Raw genomic sequence first — 19,142 nt, forward strand, 5'->3', positions numbered from 1 at the left:
ACAAGTGAAGTAAATGCAATAGCTCTACCTGTTTTCCCGAACAATGTACGTTGTCAGTAACTGTAGCAGCTGCCTGTTCTCCTGGATCACGTCCAGCTGATCAGAATCTTTGGGGGGTGATGCAGTCATACGGGTGAGCCAGGCCTGGAGACGCACAGGCTCCACACATGCCAGCTGTGCCAGCGAGCCACAGAGATGCAGAAGGCTTGGGTTAGGGCTCTTCTCAGCTAGGGACAGACCGAGAGGCGGAGGTCAGGGAAGGAGAGCAAGGGGAAAAGGGAAAGCTTCCATCCAAGCAAGTCTTGGACGTCCTTCCAAACTTTCTCTGAGGGATTCTCTCCACTTGGTAGCATTTTCATGCTGGAGTTATACCCGGGCAGTAGACAGGCAGTCATTAGCCGGACATCAAAGTTCCCTTAAGAAGATTACTAAAAGCTGTCACTCACTCAGCTGGAAGAGTTTGGTGAAGAATTTCAAAACTCGGTTACAGAATTTAGCAGAGAGGTTCTCATTGGCTGTTGCCATCATGATCTGCACAAGTTCCCCACTGAAAGGCAGAAGAGGCAAAATGGAAAAATCACATTAAGTCTCACATAAAAGACATCCGTTCTATTTCTTCACAATCTCATCTCCTCTGGGGACTGGTCATTTGTGAGCCAACAATGCTGGGTGTTCATGAAATCAACCCCCTCCATCAACAACCTCAAGGGGGTAGCAGTTACCCAGAGTCCTCCCCACGCTACCTAAGCAGGCTTTGAGCATTCCCTGAGAAAGAACACCCAAGTCAACAGACACAGGTCCCCGCTTTCAGGAGGCACCCCAAAATGTTCACTGAGGAGAACAAATCACAGCTCACCTGTCGGAGAAAAATTCCTCCATAGCTTTACGAGCCTGGCTGCTTTCAAGTTGCTTTTCCAAATACTGGAGACATTCCTCTAAGATGGATTCATCCAGTCCACTGAAAATCCAAAAGGAAAATTAACTACCAGAAACAAGGGCTGTTGCAATGGCACCTAATACTGATCATTAAAAATCCAAAGTCCATTTGCAGCCACATCTTGAGAAAAATATTCAAGTTTGTTTTGTCTAAGCTTAGCATAGACCCTGGCATACAGGAGGTGCTCGATAAATGCATGATGAATTTAACTCTAACAAAAAAATTTTTTCTAAAATCTGAAATAACTGACATCGTTGATGGCTAAGAGTTCAAAGAATCACTTATGGTATTTCAAACCATTTAGAAAGAAAGAGAAAGGGAGAGAGGGAAAGACTGGGGCGGGGGGCGGGGGGGCGCGTGGTGGGGAGCCCCTGATGACGACCTGGACTTCTCAACAACAAAAAGGCTGAAATCCTAACACCTGGGCCCTTTATTTCTGTATGTGTACAGTCTTCGGGGGGATAACACTGTAACCCACTCGGCTGTTCTCCGGGGCTCACCTACATCACAACATGGCCTACACTATCGAGGGCGAACTATGCTATCCGAGCACTGAATCCCACAGAACACCTATCTCGGAAGCACAGAAACATCAGAAACGGTATCAAGTTCCTTTGTGCACTTCATCACATTGAGAACAGCGTGTTTATTCCTAAGAATTAATCACAAAAGAGGACTTCAAATAACCTTTCATGCTTGTCCACAAGAACACAAAACGTGCACAAGTACAAAACTTTCTGTTCAGGAGTTCCCGTCGTGGCGCAGTGGTTAACGAATCTGACTAGGAACCATGAGGTTGCGGGTTCGGTCCCTGCCCTTGCTCAGTGGGTTAACGATCCGGCGTTGCCGTGAGCTGTGGTGTAGGTTGCAGACGTGGCTCGGATCCCGCGTTGCGGTGGCTCTGGCGTAGGCTGGTGGCTACAGCTCCGATTCAACCCCTAGCCTGGGAACCTCCATATGCCGCGGGAGCAGCCCAAGAAATAGCAACAACAACAACAAAAGACAAAAAAAAAAAAAAAAACTTTCTGTTCAGAGGCACAATCATAAACAATTAATGACATAAAGAAGCTGGTGTTGGTACATTTCACCGAGGCAGCAGGAGATCCAGGAACCTGCCTCTTCTCCTCAATCACGCTCACCTATTGGGATCTGCATGATTGGCCAGAATGTTGTAACAACCAGTGATGAGCTTCTCATAAACACGAGCCAAGAACTCATCAGACTCTGCGGGTCCCAGGATGCGCTCCAGGGAGTTGCTACTGATCTCAGCAACGCTCTCGGTGCTCGACTCCAGAAGCAGGGGGAGCAGGGTCCGAATTACCTGTGGTGGGTTCATTTCGTCGGACCAACTTCAACAAAGAAAATGGAACCGAGTTAGTGACTGTGCCCCTCCAAAAAGCTGCAAGGGGCACAAGGAGGGGAAGGGCTTTTATTCCAGTTTTTTTTCCCCCCTTTGATAGCTGTTTTTTACATACATATAGTCATGGAACGTAATGCTTTTATCAGAAGCAAAAATCATTTCCTCATGAAAAACCCATTTATTAAAATGTTAAATTAATAATATAAGATGTATTTCATAATATTCAGAAGAGAAACTTAACTGAAACCCAAGCTAGGAACCCCCCAGACAACTTTTCTAGAACTGCCAGGGATCTGGATCTGGCAATGAGACAGAGGACTTGACCCAGGACCTATGTACAGGAAGACACAACAGTCCCTCCGCTGGCCTGCCTTAGTCCCCAGGATGGCAGCATCTGACTTCCACAGTGAAATTGTAGAAGCATGACTTCAAATACATCACTGTCACCTTGAAACGTAAACCCACGGCAGCTCCACATCACAGTGTGATTTAAACCCTGCATGCCTTTCCTAAAAAGCACTACATAGAAAGAGACAGGCAGTACTCTGCTGCCCTTCACGTCCACATTAAAAATCATTCTACGCAAACACTCAAACTGGAAAGCAACAGGCTCTCTTGGCTATAGAAACATGCAGGAAAAGCATTACAATGCGGTTATAAAAACGCTCACTGTCTTCCTCTGGCTATGACAGAACACAGAAGCAGAGAGCGCACAGGGCTACACAGCAGGTACTCACACAATCAGATCTCCAGTCAGCCTGACCAGTGAGAGCAGGGTGTGCTTCAGGGAAGCAGCCAGGGGCAGACTCTGACCACAAAGAGTCCCCAGGTGAGCGGCCTGCACGGCACTGATGTAACTCTCGGAAGGGATGGTGTCATTGGCAAAGGCATTGCGCTGAAAGGAAGCAAAAGAGATGTAAATGGATAGACTGTCTACTGCCCAGGACAGTAGGGAAAAAGACACCGTGATGACATAAACTAAGACACCCCACTGTGGTTGAGAGACAACGGCTCTACTCAGTTTGCACTCTTACTCAGTGTGGGAAGGAAAGTGGGGTGGAGCAAAGGAAGCAGTTCACAATGTTTTGTCAGGACAGAGCTGAGTTAAAATTTTTAAAGTTAAGCTAAAATTCAGTACAAAGTTAATATACCCAAAACCACTTTCAAATAATTAGAGTATGTTATATTTAACATTAGAACTGTTTCTTTGGCTCTTGTAATTGCGAAGGCTCTGGATGTTACAATACATCAGGTCCCCATCACAGAAATCTTAATTATCCTTGCACGGTGGCTCTGGGTGATGTAAACAGAGGTCATGATCACAAGGCAGGGAAAACAAGACTGTAACATTCGGCTTTTCCCGCAAGAACTGTAACAAGGGAATAATCTGTTAACAGAGGCAATCTGAGCAGAGCACACGAAAGATCAAGGAAACTGAGCGAAGACTCAAGAGCCTTCTAAAAGCCAAGAGAACTCAAAAACTACTCCATAAAATTATGGCAAAAGGAGTGGGTTCTTGACACGTAACCTAGAAAGGAAAGGGAGCGGTTAATACTTACTGAGATTTCATGTGCTAGATAATGTGCTAGGCACTTTATATTTAACACCCTTAACCATCCCAGTGCTTATTGATGAGGAAACTGAGGCTCATGGTACAGCTGACCCTCAAATGCCATGGCGGTTAGGAGTGCCGATGTCCGCAGTCAAAATCCCATGCCTAACTTTACAGTCGGTCCTCGGTATGTGCAGTTCAGCATCCTCAGAGTCAACCAACCACAGATCATTTAGCATTGCAGTCCATAGTTCGTGAAAATAATTACATGGACCCAGGCTGTTCAAACCTATGTTGTTCAAGGGTCCACCGTAAGAAAGTGGTTGTCCTGTAACACGGTAACAAACTTCTTGTTCTTAGGAAAATGACCACATGAGCACCATCAAGGTAATTCAAGGCCTGATTATTCCTTAAGCCATAGCAAAAATTGCTACGGCAGATTAAAATCTTTTGGTGGCTAGTTTAAGCCTAAAGAACAATAACAGAACACAGAATGGCTAGTGCTCTGAATTCCTACTCCCAGGACAGACACTCACCCAGGATCCAATGTTGGGAAACTCATTGGTGTTGATGTTGTTCCAGGATTCACACACAGCCTGCACCGATGATGGCAAATTCTGAACCAGTGTTGGACCTGGAGGAGACAGAAAGGACAAGGAAATACCACAAAAGAGAAAGAATGACAGACAGCATTTTAAAAACCAAGCCCAAATGCAGAGAGAAACACCATAGCCCAGGCTGTCAAAATAATTACGAAGATCACTTAGATGGGTATTTCAATGGCAGCACTATGTCCAAGAACTTGCTAATTGCTTAAAAGCTAACAATATCAATTGTAAGGTTTTCATTTCCCATCATATTCAATTTCTAATCTTTCCAGTAAAGAAGACAACTGGAAAAAAAAAAGATGCAAAGTGAGAGCAAGTCACTAGGAGTCACTATTAAACATCTCCTAGATCATCTATGTATCACTTTGCTCTCTCTTAACACAAAGCTTGAAGGCAGGAATCATTAATGCACATTACGAATAGTATTCAATGAAGTCGTGGAGGTAAATTTCTAAACATTAAATGGGTACTTGAAACTTGAAATTCAGGAACATTCAAATGTCTGTAAATTTTAAAGGGTAACTACTACACTTAACTCCAATCCTGCTCAAGTTCTTTTGATTCCCCATCCTAAATTTCTACCAGATCATTCCCAACACAAGGAAGAGTTTCCCAAACATAAAGCAGTAGCTTGCTAATTTTCCTAGCCTCTATAAATGAAAAGAAGAACAAAAACTTTGCTAATAATCTAACAGTCTAATGCCTCAGAACTAGGTAAGAGTGGGTTAGGATCCCAAGCTCCACCACTCGCCAAATGGAGGATTTGCAAAATAACTTCTCTAAGCCCCAATTTCCTAGTGAGTAAAGGGCCATAATAACAAAATTCACCTCAAAGGGTTACTGTGAAGATCAAAACCGGATAAACCTGTGTCAATGCCTGACCCACAGAGAGATTCCAATAAATGGTAAATGCCCACAGACAAGCAGAAAGGGAGAGAAATAGCACTACTGGTCATCCTGCTGTTTAAGGCACATTCACTTACCCAGAGTGTTCGCCTTGCACCTACTAGAGCCAATAGCCAAAACTGCAGCAAAGCCATGCAATTTCTCCTGGGAAGGTTTTTCAGTGGACCCCTCTTCATTAAAGTTCTGTAGCAAATAGGCTCTGAAGAAAAAACAAGGGCCTGTGTCAAAGCCAAAGGACTCTGCTTCCATCTTGGTTAGGAAAAACTAACCTGAGACAAACCGAAAACCCCGCAACTCGGTTGCCTGATCTACTAAATGGGGTTGATAGTGCCTGCCCCTGCTGGGTCTCCTAAGGATTCCAAGGGGTGATCATTTCCCAAAGAACATGCCTTCCTCTGAAATGCTCACAAAACTCAATTCCAGGACATAACTCCCCCATGCTTCTTGGCCTCAGAAAATGGGCCATGTATACATTAAAGGCTTTGAGAAGAATATATGTATACATATATATGTCTAAGATACATTAGTATGTCTTTAAGCACTTCCCAAACATAGGTGCCCAGGAACAGGTATTAACAGCTCGGTTTAGAAAGTGCTAGCCTGATGGGCAAGATTAGAACCTAAACACTCTCAAAGGGCAATGACTTGCTCAGCTTTGCTACTGCTGTACCCAGCACCCAGAAAAGTACTTGTCACATAGCAAGCACTCATATTTGTTATTCACGTTTATTGCTGATATTCCTTCAAAAATTTTGTCTCAAGCAACAGTCCTCTATCTACTGCAAGGCATTCAAATTAAGAGATGTCAGTTAAGTGTCACAATGATCCAAGTTCCTTTCAGCAACACCACCCCACAGAACAGGAACTAATAAATGGTAAAATCTTACAGGGACCAGATAAAGTAAAGGAGGTTAAAGGGGCCCAGTGGGGACAGCTAACAAGAGGTAGCTGCAGTGGTCACGTGGGAAGACAGGCCCAGTTTTGCCAGTTCTTCCAATGTATGAAAAGCCAGAAATTTTGCTTGTGAATAAATTTCCAATTTTTATAGATCAAAAAGGAATTCTAAAATATTTAAACATCATCTAGAATAAACAAAGCAAGTCTGCAATGTTTACTATAAAAAGGGATGCGTTTTAAAACACTCTCCAGGAGTTCCTGTCGTGGCTCAGTGGTTAACAAATCTGACTAGGAACGATGAGGTTGTGGGTTCGATCCCTGGCCTCGCTCAGTGGGTTAAGGATCCGGCGTTGCCGTGAGCTGTGGTGTAGGTTGTAGACGCGGCTTGGATCTGGCGTTGCTGTGGCTCTGGTGCAGGCTGGAGACTACAGCTACGATTAGACCCCTAGCCTAGGAACCTCCATATGCTGCGGGAGCAGCCCTAGAAATGGCAAAAAGACCAAAAAAAATTTAAAAAATAAATAAAAATAAAACACTCTCTAAAGCATTATGAAATATTTTTCTCTACCTACATACCATGATATTTAAGGAACTTCATCTTACTGAATAGCAGAAATGACAGTGTTTAGAAAAATTACATTATTTTTCTTTATGAAAAATGCTAGAAAATATATATATATATATTGTCTTTTTTTTGCCATTTCTTGGGCCGTTCCCGCGGCATATGGAGGTTCCCAAGCTAGGGGTCGAATCGGAGCTGTAGCCACTGGCCTACACCAGAGCCACCACAACGCGGGATCCGAGCCGCCTCTGCAACCTACACCACAGCTCACGGCAACGCCGGATCGTTAACCCACTGAGCAAGGGCAGGGACCGAACCCGCAACCTCATGGTTCCTAGTCAGATTCGTTAACCACTGCGCCACGAAGGGAACTCCCGCTAGAAAATATTTAAAGAAGAAAGTAAACCACCCAAGCATCTAAATTCCCCGTTGCAGACATCCCTGGGCAGGCAGCCCATCGCACCTGGTGAAGGATGCGTAGGTGTCAATGAGCTGCAGCGTGGCTGGAAGCAGGTTCTTGGTGATCTCGGATGATTTATGAGGCTCAGTCTCGGCAGCCATCTTAGAAAAATGCTCGTCCAGAGAGACCTGGACCTTGGAAATAGCAGCATCGAGGGTGTAGATGGACTGCAGACTCGGAATTTCGTGGAGTTGCAGGATGGTGGTACAGTCGATGCTACAGAATGACGAGATCTTTAAAGATATCCAAGATGTTAATTAGTTGTGGAAAAGTGCTATGGCATAAGCCAAATTCTGTCATTATGGACCCCAAAACTAACACACCTGTCGAGCAAAGTATTCCTCTACAATTTCAACATCATATTTCACTGAGCTGCACTTGCTGGATGCCAGGTCTAGGAGAGAAGCAGCATGTTCAGCCTTCATTCCCTGTTTGATAAGGTGGTCCTAGTCACAGCAAGAAAAAAAGTGTTCAGGACAGCAATACAGACAGGGTGGAAAGCTTTCATTAGCCTTAAATTTAAAAGCTCCCCAAATTAGAGCGTGTTGGCTTTGAATACCCATTAGCAGCCCGCTCTGTGTGACTCGGTGGTACCTTTATCCAGCCGACATAGGAGCCGATCCGGAGGCGGGAAGACCACCGCAGAGTGTGCAGGATGTCACATTCACTCATCTCGGGCGAGTTCATGGCCAGCTGGTTCATGTAAGTCTTTGATGGTGGCAAAATCCCTAGGATCCTCCACAGTATCAGGAAGTAATACTGAAGGGCACAGGCCTCCTGGAAGAAGCAAAAGGAGCAGTCCCAGAGGCAGAAGCTTTTGATATTGGCTCAAGACCTCCCTGACAGTAAGAACGGTTCCAAATACAATTTTTAAAGCAGAACTGGATGGGTGGGGGTCTTGATTTTCAACTGAGATTTGACTCTCAAGTTTGTTCTCCAGGTCTTTCTAGAGAATACATCTCAAACAGAAAATGGTAAAGCGTATATATAAAGAATCTGCCCCATATTCTGCACATTTCACAGGCCAAGAAAGCTATTCTGAGGCAACTGGCTCCCCAATAATTTACCAGGTAACCAAAAGAGAGCAAGACCTTCTCCTCAGCAGGCCCACTATCAGCTGGCCCTTTCTGGGGCCTTCTTTGCCATTCTGGCTTCCACAGGCACAAGACACATTTATGAGACCAAAGAAAAAGCTCCAGTGTGGGGCTCTCAATATCCCTCATCAACCAGCATTCACAGGAGATACGGAACTTAGCTGCAGGTTGCATTCCTCTCAATGTTAACCAAAAACTGCAAAAACGACAAAATCATCTCCCAGGTGAACATAACCAGCCAAACGCGGGAGAAATAACGAAGTATCAAATCAGTTTTGCAAACAGACAAACAGTAACCTGACTAGATCCCAAAAGAAAACTTCTGGCAGGCTGCTACCCAATAACCAGACACATCCCAAACTCTTCCAACTGAGCCAGGCGTCCGTGGTCTTACCAGGGCAGTGACGTTCTTGTTCTCCTTTCTCCTAACTGTATCGAGCTGGGACCCAGCTGCGAGCAGGGATGTCAGTGCCGAGTAGAGCTCATCATACTTGACAAGCGTGGAGAAAAGAACATCACACGCCTAAGAGCAAAGAAGACAAACGTTTTTTATGTTTTGAAATATTTTTTCCCTACTACCCATACACTATCACTTAGCCTGGGACTGACAAATAGCTCATTCCAATTACAGTTATGAAATTCTCACTGCAGCAAGAGTCCCTCTCAGGGACCTTGCCTGGTTTATGGGTGACTGAGAGCACACAAGTGCAGGCTTCAGACTGAGGCAACTGTTCGGTCCAGAAAATAGCTGCATGTGAAAACAGTAGCAGAGAGGGTCTTCAGGGATAACGTGGCGAGGTGTCAGCCACCAGAAGGACATCCGCTACAGGCAAGGTGGAGCCCAGGGAATAAATCTCACAGTAACATTTTCCCTTTAGAATAAGCTCAAATCCTAATACAGACCACGTTCCCTCATGACAGAAAGTCATCCCCTTTCCCCCCGTGACAGACCGATTTTGGTGGAGACCACCTAACCCACACGTGAGATGGGATTTTAAAATTCCAAGTACCACAGAATCGAGTCGGTTCAAATCATCCTCTGAGGCTTCTGGGGACATGACACAGTAAAATCTGGGCTGTGGGACAGCATCTGAAAAACAATGTGCCTATTAAAAGAATGGTTTCATTCTCCAGTTGGTTTAACAGGCATAAAATGTAAAAACTAAGAAAACACTCCGAGCAGGGTTTCCCCAGCCCAGTGCTAAGTATGGACATTTGAGCCCAGATAATCCTCTGCTGTAGGCAGCTGTCCCACACACTGCAGAATATTTAGCGACATCCTGGCTTCTATCTGCTGACTGCCAGTCGCACCCTCCCTCCCCACTGTGACAACCACATATGTCTCCAGACCTGGCCCCATGGCCCTCAATCATCCCCAGTTAAAAACTCCTTTTTGGAGTTCCCATCATGGCGCAGCAGAAACGAATCCAACCAGGAACCATGAGGTTGCAGGTTCGATCCCTGGCCTCGCTCAGTGGGTTAAGGATCCTGCATCGCCATGAGCCGTGGTGTAGGTCACAGATGCAGCTTGGATCTCAAGCTGCTGTGGCTGTGGTGTAGCCAGCGGCTGTAACTTTGATTTGACCCGTAGCCTAGGAACCTCCATATGCCGTGCGTGCAGCCCTAAAAAAACAAACAAAAAAAAACACCTCCTTTTCTGGGAGTTAACTAAGTGCTCTACCATCAAGTTAATCAACAATACTGTATCATTAACCAACTGACTTTAACTTAAATGCCCTTTGCTGAATATCAAAGAGACTAATTACCTAGGAGATCCCAATGACAATAAATTCATACCAGGGCTTGGTGAAAGTTTCCACCAAATACACTTTCCACCTAACAACCTTGGGAAGAAAGCAAACACCCGCTAAAATGAACACAAGAGGTTCCCCGTAGAAAGTACATACAAGTGCTACGTGAGAACACTGGAGAGGGTGTCCTGGCTCCCATTGCTGTTTGGGGGTGGAGTGGGCACCACTATGAGCCCAAGAAATCAACCTTTGGGTTAGATCCATGTGCCTGAGGAAAATTAAACTCAATCACCCAGTGTGGCAGAAAAACAGACACTCACTCTATGGCCAGATACTAGAACTCCTAATACTTGTTTCTCCCTGTTTTTTGTTTTTAAACACATGCCGAATATGTGAGAGTCTGTTTCCAAGAGAGTTTTGAATCCATGGGCATCTGTCACCCACGGGGAGAACCACTGACCAAATGTCCTCGAGGAAGACTCAAGATCCAAATGCACTCCCCCCCGCACCACCGCCAAAAAGAATCAGTAAGTCAGCTTCGTACTGACAATCTTCTTTCTGACCTGAGGAAAGATGCTTAGACCAGTTTTCTTCCACTTCTTTGAACCCATAATAGAGAGGGGTGGTCGCCCGGCGGCTGCTGCTGTCCTGGGAACCACTTGCCCACCCGAAGGGAGGACTAAGCAGATTATGCTGCACCTTTTAAAACACAAACACTCAAATTAAGAGAGATAAACAGTCACCATTCTACTTCTCACTCTAGACATGGTATTAGATTGGTATATCAAAGTCTGGGAAACTTACAAATTAAAATAAAATTTAGATTTTTCTGTGACTTCTTTTGAGAAGCATGTTTTTGCTGGAGCATAAAGAGAACAGTGCTCAATGAAACATTTTAAGAAATGCTGAATGTAATAACCCTTAAATGGCCCTCCCGTCCTCATTTTGGATCCTTGCAACAAAGGAATTTACTAATCCACAACATTTACTGCCAGACCATCACTAACAAATACTCATTGAAGCCCAACACTTGAGGCACTGTGCTAGACAGAGATAAAAGTGGAGTGATTCAAAGGACCCCTGTGAAAAGAGCCCACAATCTAATTTCGACACACACATCAAATCAAGTAACCTGCCTTCATCGCTTCTGGCTAAACACAGAGTGTGGGTGCGCAGACACAAGTCCCAGGGGTCTTCCTAAGGCTACTCAAACGTCCCTCAACGAACACCTCAAACCTAAACTGAGCAGGTCATCTCAGTTGGGATCACGGCAACCTTGAGAAGAACACTCGATAGCAGCTACAAAGCATAAACGAATGTGTTCCTCTCTACCTGCTCGAACAGATACACAGGGGCTTTGGAGTACTGATGAAGCAGATAATCGAAGATCAGAAGGAGGCGAGCCAGGATGAGGGGCACAGAGCGCATCTGGGCATCCATGTTGGCGCTCAGCTCCTGGATGATCTGCACAAAAAGGGTCAGTATGTCCCGCCGGCCTTTCTCGCTGAAGTTGTGGAAAATGAGAAGGAGCAGCTGCAGGTGTTCTATGTTCAAATCTTCCGTCTCATTGGGCACCACCCCTTGCAGGGCGTTCTGCTTCATTGTCGACAAAAACCTGTCACAGAGGAAAGGCGAGTATGTCTGATGGGGAATAATGAGAACATCCGCCAAGAGTTTTAATGTTCTGTCTTGGAAGAATTAAAGTTCTTAAACCCGGGCGTTAAAATAACAAATAAAGGAAGACAAGAAACTACATGTTATGAGAAGATAAAAACTAAATCTTGGCTACAAAAGATGTTAGATTTGGCCTCAAAAACATCTTCAGAACCCTTCAGCAACAATGACTGTAGCCCAGGAGTGTTAACCCTCACTGACAGTGAAAAGAACCACAAGCTCCCAAAAAGGTGGCTTTTTTTTTTTTTTAATGAATAAATCGAGCAGGAGTTACTGTCATGGCTCAGTGGTTAACAAACCCGACTAGTATCCATGAGGATGCGGGTTCAATCCCTGACCTTGCTACATGTTAAGGATCCGGTGTTGCCAAGAGCTGTGGTTAGGTCGCAGATGCGGCTAGGATCTGGTGTTGCTGTTGCTGTGGCTGTGACATAGGCTGGCAGCTACAGCTCCGATCCAACCCCTGGCCTGGGACCTCCATATGCCACAGGTGCAGCCCTAAAAATACAAAAGAAAAATAAATATGAGCAGGTTGAAACAAGTCAATTACCTTTTCCCCATAATTTGATTCTATAGTTTAAGTCTCATTTTGAGAGTTTATACTACAGATATAATCACTACATGCTAAGAGTCAAAAATAACTCAATGCACTAAAAGGCAATAAAAAAGAAATTCGCCATTCAGAGAACTTGGGAGAAAAGCGTTTATGCAAAAAAGGAATCGGTGTAGCCAACAATCTCGACTGCCTTTGGCTATCAGGAAAGAGATTTGTATTTTAATAAGGGTTTCCCTCACTACCTCCCCCTACCCCCCAACCTCCTGGCCTTTTTGCAAGATTCCACCAGGAAAAATATAGTGGGTCTTTGGCATTCAAGAGGGTTTATAATTTCTCAAATCCAGTATTAGAGATATTTGATGGTAGAATAGGGACGAGCAACACAAAGCCTTTCAGAAAAACAAACCGCTTTGAAGATTCCTAACCATGTAAACAAAAATGGCAAATATAGGTCCATCTAAAGAGGATTTAGATGATTAATCTGAGCTTCCCCCAAGTAAAAAAATTCTTTAAAAGTAGTCCAAAAAAGACTGCAAGTCACTCAAAGTGGTTTCATGTTGAAAGCAAAATAACCAAAGACAGAGTTGGCTTCCCTGCTCCCTCTCTTCCAAAAAAACAAAACCAGGTCAGGATAGAATTGGTTCTGTTCAGGATTCAGGTTCTATCTCATAATTGCATCCAAATCCCACCCCACCCCATACTAAAAGAAGATTCTCTTTCCAGGCTGGAGTATGTACTTCTGTTTTTTAAACAGCACAACTCCCCCTAAATCTTCCCATCAGAGGCACCTCCACCCTTGCCACTTTAAACACTATCATCAGAGTACAGATCTCAGAGCCACAGATTAGCTACAAATAAGACAAACAAATTTTAAAAAGTAAACAGCCTTCTCTGGGAGGCTTCTACGGGAGTTATCTTACCTGTCCCAAACTTTAAGGCATTCGGGAACATCGGGGTCACCTTGAGCGCCAGCTTTATGTTGCCAGATGAGCAAGAGGCGTGAAAGTACTGAGAGGCTTTGAGGGTGAATGTACAAGGGCCACGGGCCCTCAGAAAAAGGAGCAACTCCCAGCTGCTGCAGCAGTGTGTTCTAATATGAAAGATAATTAAGACACCATCAGGGAAAAAAGGCAGGGAATGAGACCAAAAGGTTATTAATGCTTTCTACTGTGACTCTTTAACACTGAAAAGAGTCCTCTAAAGAAAGGAGGACACAAATTCAGCTACAGAAGCAGTTTGGGAAAAGATCATTTGACTTAACACATGAGAAAAATACAAAGGAAAAATTACTCATCTAGCCCCAGTAACATATAGTGGTTAACTGCACTGTTAATTCATGTCAGAAACGGGGGGTCCCAAAAAAGGAGAGGTGCCTTCGAAAGAAAACTTCAACAACTGCAACAGCTAACAGGTTTTCTTTCATAATCAGTTACATATGGACAAATAATCCAAAGGGGGAGATCCAACGACTTACAGGTCCAACAACTAGTGTTAACAGCATTAGTAGAGAAATTCTGCCCCTAAGATGTCAAGGCATCTGGAATTAAGCAGGGTTGTCTGTGCCTCCAGTTGTGGCATGTCTTTCAAATGAGCTTTACTTTCAGCTCAGTTATCTAAGCTGCAACTTATCTTCTCAAACACACATACAAACTGAGCAGGCTGCCAATGGAAAACTAGACAAAAGTCTGCTTTCTCACAGGGCTTCCAAAAACACAGATCATGCTTACCCCAGGATATAGGATAAATTTTGAAGTCTGCCAAATTAAATTATATTCTTATAAAACATCCTAGAGGACTGTATTCCTCAAAAATATTCAAAATGTCACAGACAGCAGGAGTCGTTCCCATGTACTGGGGAGTTACCACAGGCTAAGTGCTATATAGACTGTCACACTAAATGCTCAGAGCTAAAATGTCATGTGGGGTGTGCTCTGTTTCACTGAGGAAACACGGCTTAGAGTAGTTTAAGAACATGACCAAATGAACATTTCCATAGAAAATAAAATCATGGACTTGGAGAACAGACTTGCAGTTGCCAAGGGGGCGGGGAGGGGAGGGATTGGGAGCTTGGGGTTAATGGATGCAACCTATTGCTCTTGGAATGGATTTACAATGAGATCCTGCTATGTAGCACTGAGAACCATGTCTAGATACTTACAATGCAGCATGACAATGGGAGAAAAAATTATGTATACATGCATGTGTAACTGGATCTCCATGCTATACAGTGGGATAAATAAATAAATAAATAAATAAATAAATAAATAAAAAGAACATGACCAAAGCCACCAGATAACCAAGTGATGAAGCCAGTTTACCTCTAAAACCTATTTTTTTAATCACTATGCTCGCACGGCTGTAAGGACTTCTCAATCCCTGACTCAAGGAACTCAAAACATAAATAAACATGCCTGCGCACTATCAAAAATATCAGCCATAGGAGTTCTCTTGTAGTGCAGCAGGCTAAGGATCTGGTGTCATCACAGCAGCAGCAGGCTGCTGCCGTGGCATGGATTCGATCTCAGGCCTGAGAACTTCCACATGCTGCAGGCACGGCCAAAAAAAAAAAAAAGTTAACTGTAACAATACTATAATAATAAAAAAAGTCAGAAAAAATCAAATCAAGGGACATCACAGCCATAATGGTGGCAACCATAGAGACCAAGATAAACATAAAAATGTACTCTCTCTGTACTGCTATATATTGCTGTATATATATATATATACGTAAATATATATGTAAAATAATAAAACTTGAAAAAGCAGAAACCAAGGGATGTATTGATGTTCTGATGATACCAGTAAAACTATGCCGCCAAATGGACAGGAACAGGAAGGAAAACATGGAAAAAGTAAAATCATGAATTTGATGGAAAGGTCATGGTTAATGTATATTCCTTATAATGTTATCACATACTTTACGTGAGTTTTTGTTTTGTGTCACTTTCGTAGGCCTCAGAGCCATAGGAGACGAGCTAACGTTCCTCAGGAACGCACTCAAACCGCTACTAGCTCCAGCTAAGAAGAACTGACCATCTAAGCAGTAAAACTGAGCCACAGCACAGCAGAGCCCTGGCCTGGGCCCTTCCTCTGCACCTTTCTCCCCTCCTCAGGCTGGCGTATCTAAGCAGTAAAACTGAGCCTGGCCCATTCCTCCTACCTTTCCCCTCCATGGCTGGCAATCCTGAGCTTCCAGTCTCAGCCTTCACCTCTCTCGCTATCCTCAATCCATCCCATTGTTTCTCGTCACTTCAACGACTGACTCTCAATGGATAATTCCCAAAGCTATATTATCAATCTTAATTCTTTTTAATTGTTAAATTTCAGATTCACATTTCCAACTATTTTCTAGATATTGTCACTCCACTGGCACCTCAAAATCTTATTATATTTAAAATATTTTTAAAATAGTAATAATGCTGACTATTTAAACTAAACACACTAACAATACACAAGTTTCCTGGTGGCCTAGAAGGTTAAGGATCCAGCATTGTCACTGCTGTGGCTCAGGTCACTGCTGTGGCGTGGGTTTGATCCCTGACCCAGGAACTTCCAAATGCTGTTGGGGAGGCGAAAAAAAAAAATTGTGGTCTTTTAAAAAAAGATTCCATGGGGTTCCCGTCGTGGCTCAGCAGAAATGAATCTGACTAGCATCCATGAGGATGCAGGTTCAATCCCTAGCCTTGCTCAGTGGGTTAAAGATCCGGCACTGGAGTTCCCGTCGTGGCTCAGTGGTTAACGAATCTGACTAGGAACCGTGAGGTTGCGGGTTCGATCCCTGGCCTTGCTCAGTGGGTTAAGGATCTGGCGTTGCCGTGAGCTGTGGTGTAGGTTGCAGACGTGGCTCGGATCCCGCGTTGCTGTGGCTCTGGCATAGGCCAGCGACTACAGTTCCGATTGGACCCCTAGCCTGGGACCCTCCATATGCCGGGGAAGCAGCCTAAGGAATGGCAAAAGACAAAAAAAAAAAAAAAAAATCCAGCACTACCGTGAGCTGTGGTGTAAGTCATAGACTCAGCTCGGATCGGATGTTGCTGTAGCAGTGGTATAGGTCTGCAGCTGTAGCTCTGATTCAATCCCTAGCCTAGGAACTTCCATATGCCATGGGTGTGGCCCTAAAAAGACAAAAATAAAATAAGAAAAGATTCTAAGGAGTTCCCATGGTGGCTCAGTGGGGTAAAAACCCAACACAGCATCTGTGAGGATGCAGGTTCGATCCCTGACCTCGCTCAGTGGGTTAAGGATCCAGCATTGCCACAAGCTGTGGCATAGGTCAGAAGCTTCAGCTCCAGCTCAACCCCTAACTCAGGAACTTCCAAATGCCACAAGTGCGGCCCTAAAAAGAAAAATAAACATTTTATAAAATTGATAATATACAAACTGTTTTTCGCATTTGATTAAAAGGGTTACAAAATTCAACACAGTGACAAAGGAAACAACACAATCACAGATTGTGCCCTCAGCTTATTCCTTCCTTTAAGGACGTCCTCACACTTAACTATACAATTTTCTACCACCCAAAGACTCCAAGGCTGGCCTCCTATAAGGGACTGAGAGTCACTGGTGAGCTGACACTGACTTGTTTTGTTTTAAAAACAGAGAGAACATGGCAAATTGTGCCTCATGTACCTAAAGACCTCAAAGGACCATTGTGAGAAAGTGGAAATAAATAAGTGACCCATCCAATGTCTGAGTTGACTTAAACCTAAAAGGAGTCACCGAGTACTCGATGTTGCTCCTTCCACCCCCCAAACCAATCCTCCTTCCTGACTTCCCTATTTCTACTAAAGACAACAGCATCCTGCTGGCTTCATTTTGGTTTAAGGGTTTTAAATCTAGGCAGTATCTTAGATTCCTTCCTCTTCTTATCCTTCACCCCGTTCAAATAAGTTCCCATGATCTCTACACAGGTCCCTTACCCCCACATCTCCCCTCTTTCTCATGATTCCACACTAATTCACATCATCTTTATTTCTTCAGTCCCTGTAATAGCAGCTGGTACATAGTGTCAATGAAAACTTACAAATGAACCTGGGTCACCGCAGTATTTAGTATTATGAAGTTATTACAATTGCATATGCAACATTAAATATAATATTAAATTATATTAAGAACAACAAAATACCTTCTATTAACCTCCCTCAAAAGACAGTGTGTGTGTCTTGCAACTTAAGTCAGGTACCTTGGGTAAGGTAGCTTTGCACCTGACTCCAAAGAAACAATATCCAAGGTAAGGGGAACGCAAGAGCAGACAGATTAAACTATCCTTCACCATCTGCCAAGGTAGCAATGAAACCGTGGGGGAAGAATTTTAGGAATTTAAAAATTCCATGTTTGGAGATGGAATGAAAAGGGAGATCTGAGGATTTCCTCTGCATAAAGTCAGTAGTTAGGGGCAGCCAGGCTGCATGTCCACCTAAGGTCTGCAATTATTTTTAAAATGCTAAGAGGGCAACATCTTTACAGGAGTCTCAAGAATTCTATTCTCTAGAAAGAAATATTTCTTTCCCATCATCTGGACAAGTTTAGACAAGAAAAGGACAAATCTATGAACTTCAAAACCTACCCAGATAAACTCGGATCTGGGCAAGGAGTTGATAATTTTGGCAGGACACCCTGGCCCTATGTCTGAGAAGGTACTGAAGGCAACGTACTAACTGAAGCATTTCCTTCTCTTCACTTTGGACTGGTAGACTTTTCTACTCAATTTACTTCCCTTTCCTGCCAAAAAAATTTTTTTCATATAACGGTAGTTTAAGTATAAATAGGTCTTACAGAGGTCCCTGGTGGCCTAGCAGGTTAAGGACCCGGCACGGTCACTGCAGGGGCCCGGGCCACTGCTGTGGTGTGCATTTGATCCCTGTCCCAGGAACTTCCATGTGCTGCAGCCATGACCAAAAAAATAAATAGCTCTTATGACTATCGTTTTAAATAACAAAACAATGTTTAAGAGTTTCTCAGATACAGATGTGTGTATATGTATAACTAAATCACTTTGTTGTACAGCAGAAATTACCACAACATTGTAAATCAACTGTACCTCATTAAGGCTTTACAAGATGAAGAAAAAAGATAATTTCTCAAATGGTTTGGGATTAGGAGAGTCAATTTTAATGTCCTGAGACAGGTTCCTGGATTTTGTCCCTTTGGGAGCTAGTGCAACCCCTTCGACTGTGTTTTGATTCTGAGAATCCACTGAAATAAAAATAACAAAAAAATTCTTTAGGGAGTTGCTGTTGTGGCGCAGCAGAAACAAATCTGACTAGTATCCATGAGGATGTGGGTTTAATCCCTGGCCTCACTCAGTGGGTCATGGATCCAGCACTGCCATGGCTGTGGTGCAGGCCAGCAGCTGTAGCTCCGATTTGACCCCTAGCCTGGGAATTTCCATGTGCTGTGGGTACAGTCCTAAAAAGCAAAAAAAAAAAAAAAAAAAAAAGAAAACCCAATAACAAAAAAAAAAAATTCAGAACAATCTTAGTGCAAATTATTAGAGATCTACCAAATTAAATTCTTCGGGGGGCTGGCAGGGGGGTGGTTACAGAACTAGGAATCTGGATTTTTTTTAACGAATTCCCCAGGGATCCTTACGTTTGCTAAAGACTGAGAACCACTAACTCTGACCATGTTAAGAGAATTATTATCAAAATACAGCGTTGCTGGAGCACCCTAGTGGCTCAGCAGGTTAAGGATCTGGCTTTGTCACTGCTGTGGTTCAAGTCACTGCTGTGGCGCAAGTTCAACCCCTGGCCCAGGAACATCCACATGCCACAGGTGTGGCCAAA

The 19,142-nt window shown here is 43.8% G+C and overlaps 1 protein-coding gene across 1 annotated transcript in view; it reads right to left on the reverse strand.

Moving 5' to 3' along the window:
* UBR4 (ubiquitin protein ligase E3 component n-recognin 4) overlaps positions 1-19,142 on the reverse strand; it is a 139,583-nt gene that overhangs the window by 93,380 nt on the left and 27,061 nt on the right. Inside the window, 15 exon segments of the mRNA XM_021095464.1 lie at positions 29-227; positions 447-547; positions 857-958; positions 2,077-2,286; positions 3,035-3,192; positions 4,386-4,483; positions 5,441-5,562; positions 7,286-7,515; positions 7,606-7,728; positions 7,877-8,059; positions 8,771-8,899; positions 9,387-9,466; positions 10,691-10,826; positions 11,460-11,742; positions 13,278-13,447. Of these exon segments, the coding sequence (XP_020951123.1) occupies positions 29-227; positions 447-547; positions 857-958; positions 2,077-2,286; positions 3,035-3,192; positions 4,386-4,483; positions 5,441-5,562; positions 7,286-7,515; positions 7,606-7,728; positions 7,877-8,059; positions 8,771-8,899; positions 9,387-9,466; positions 10,691-10,826; positions 11,460-11,742; positions 13,278-13,447 (2,324 nt within the window).

This window comes from Sus scrofa, chromosome 6 (genome assembly GCF_000003025.6).
Source record: "Sus scrofa isolate TJ Tabasco breed Duroc chromosome 6, Sscrofa11.1, whole genome shotgun sequence".
NCBI classification, from domain to species: domain Eukaryota; kingdom Metazoa; phylum Chordata; class Mammalia; order Artiodactyla; family Suidae; genus Sus; species Sus scrofa.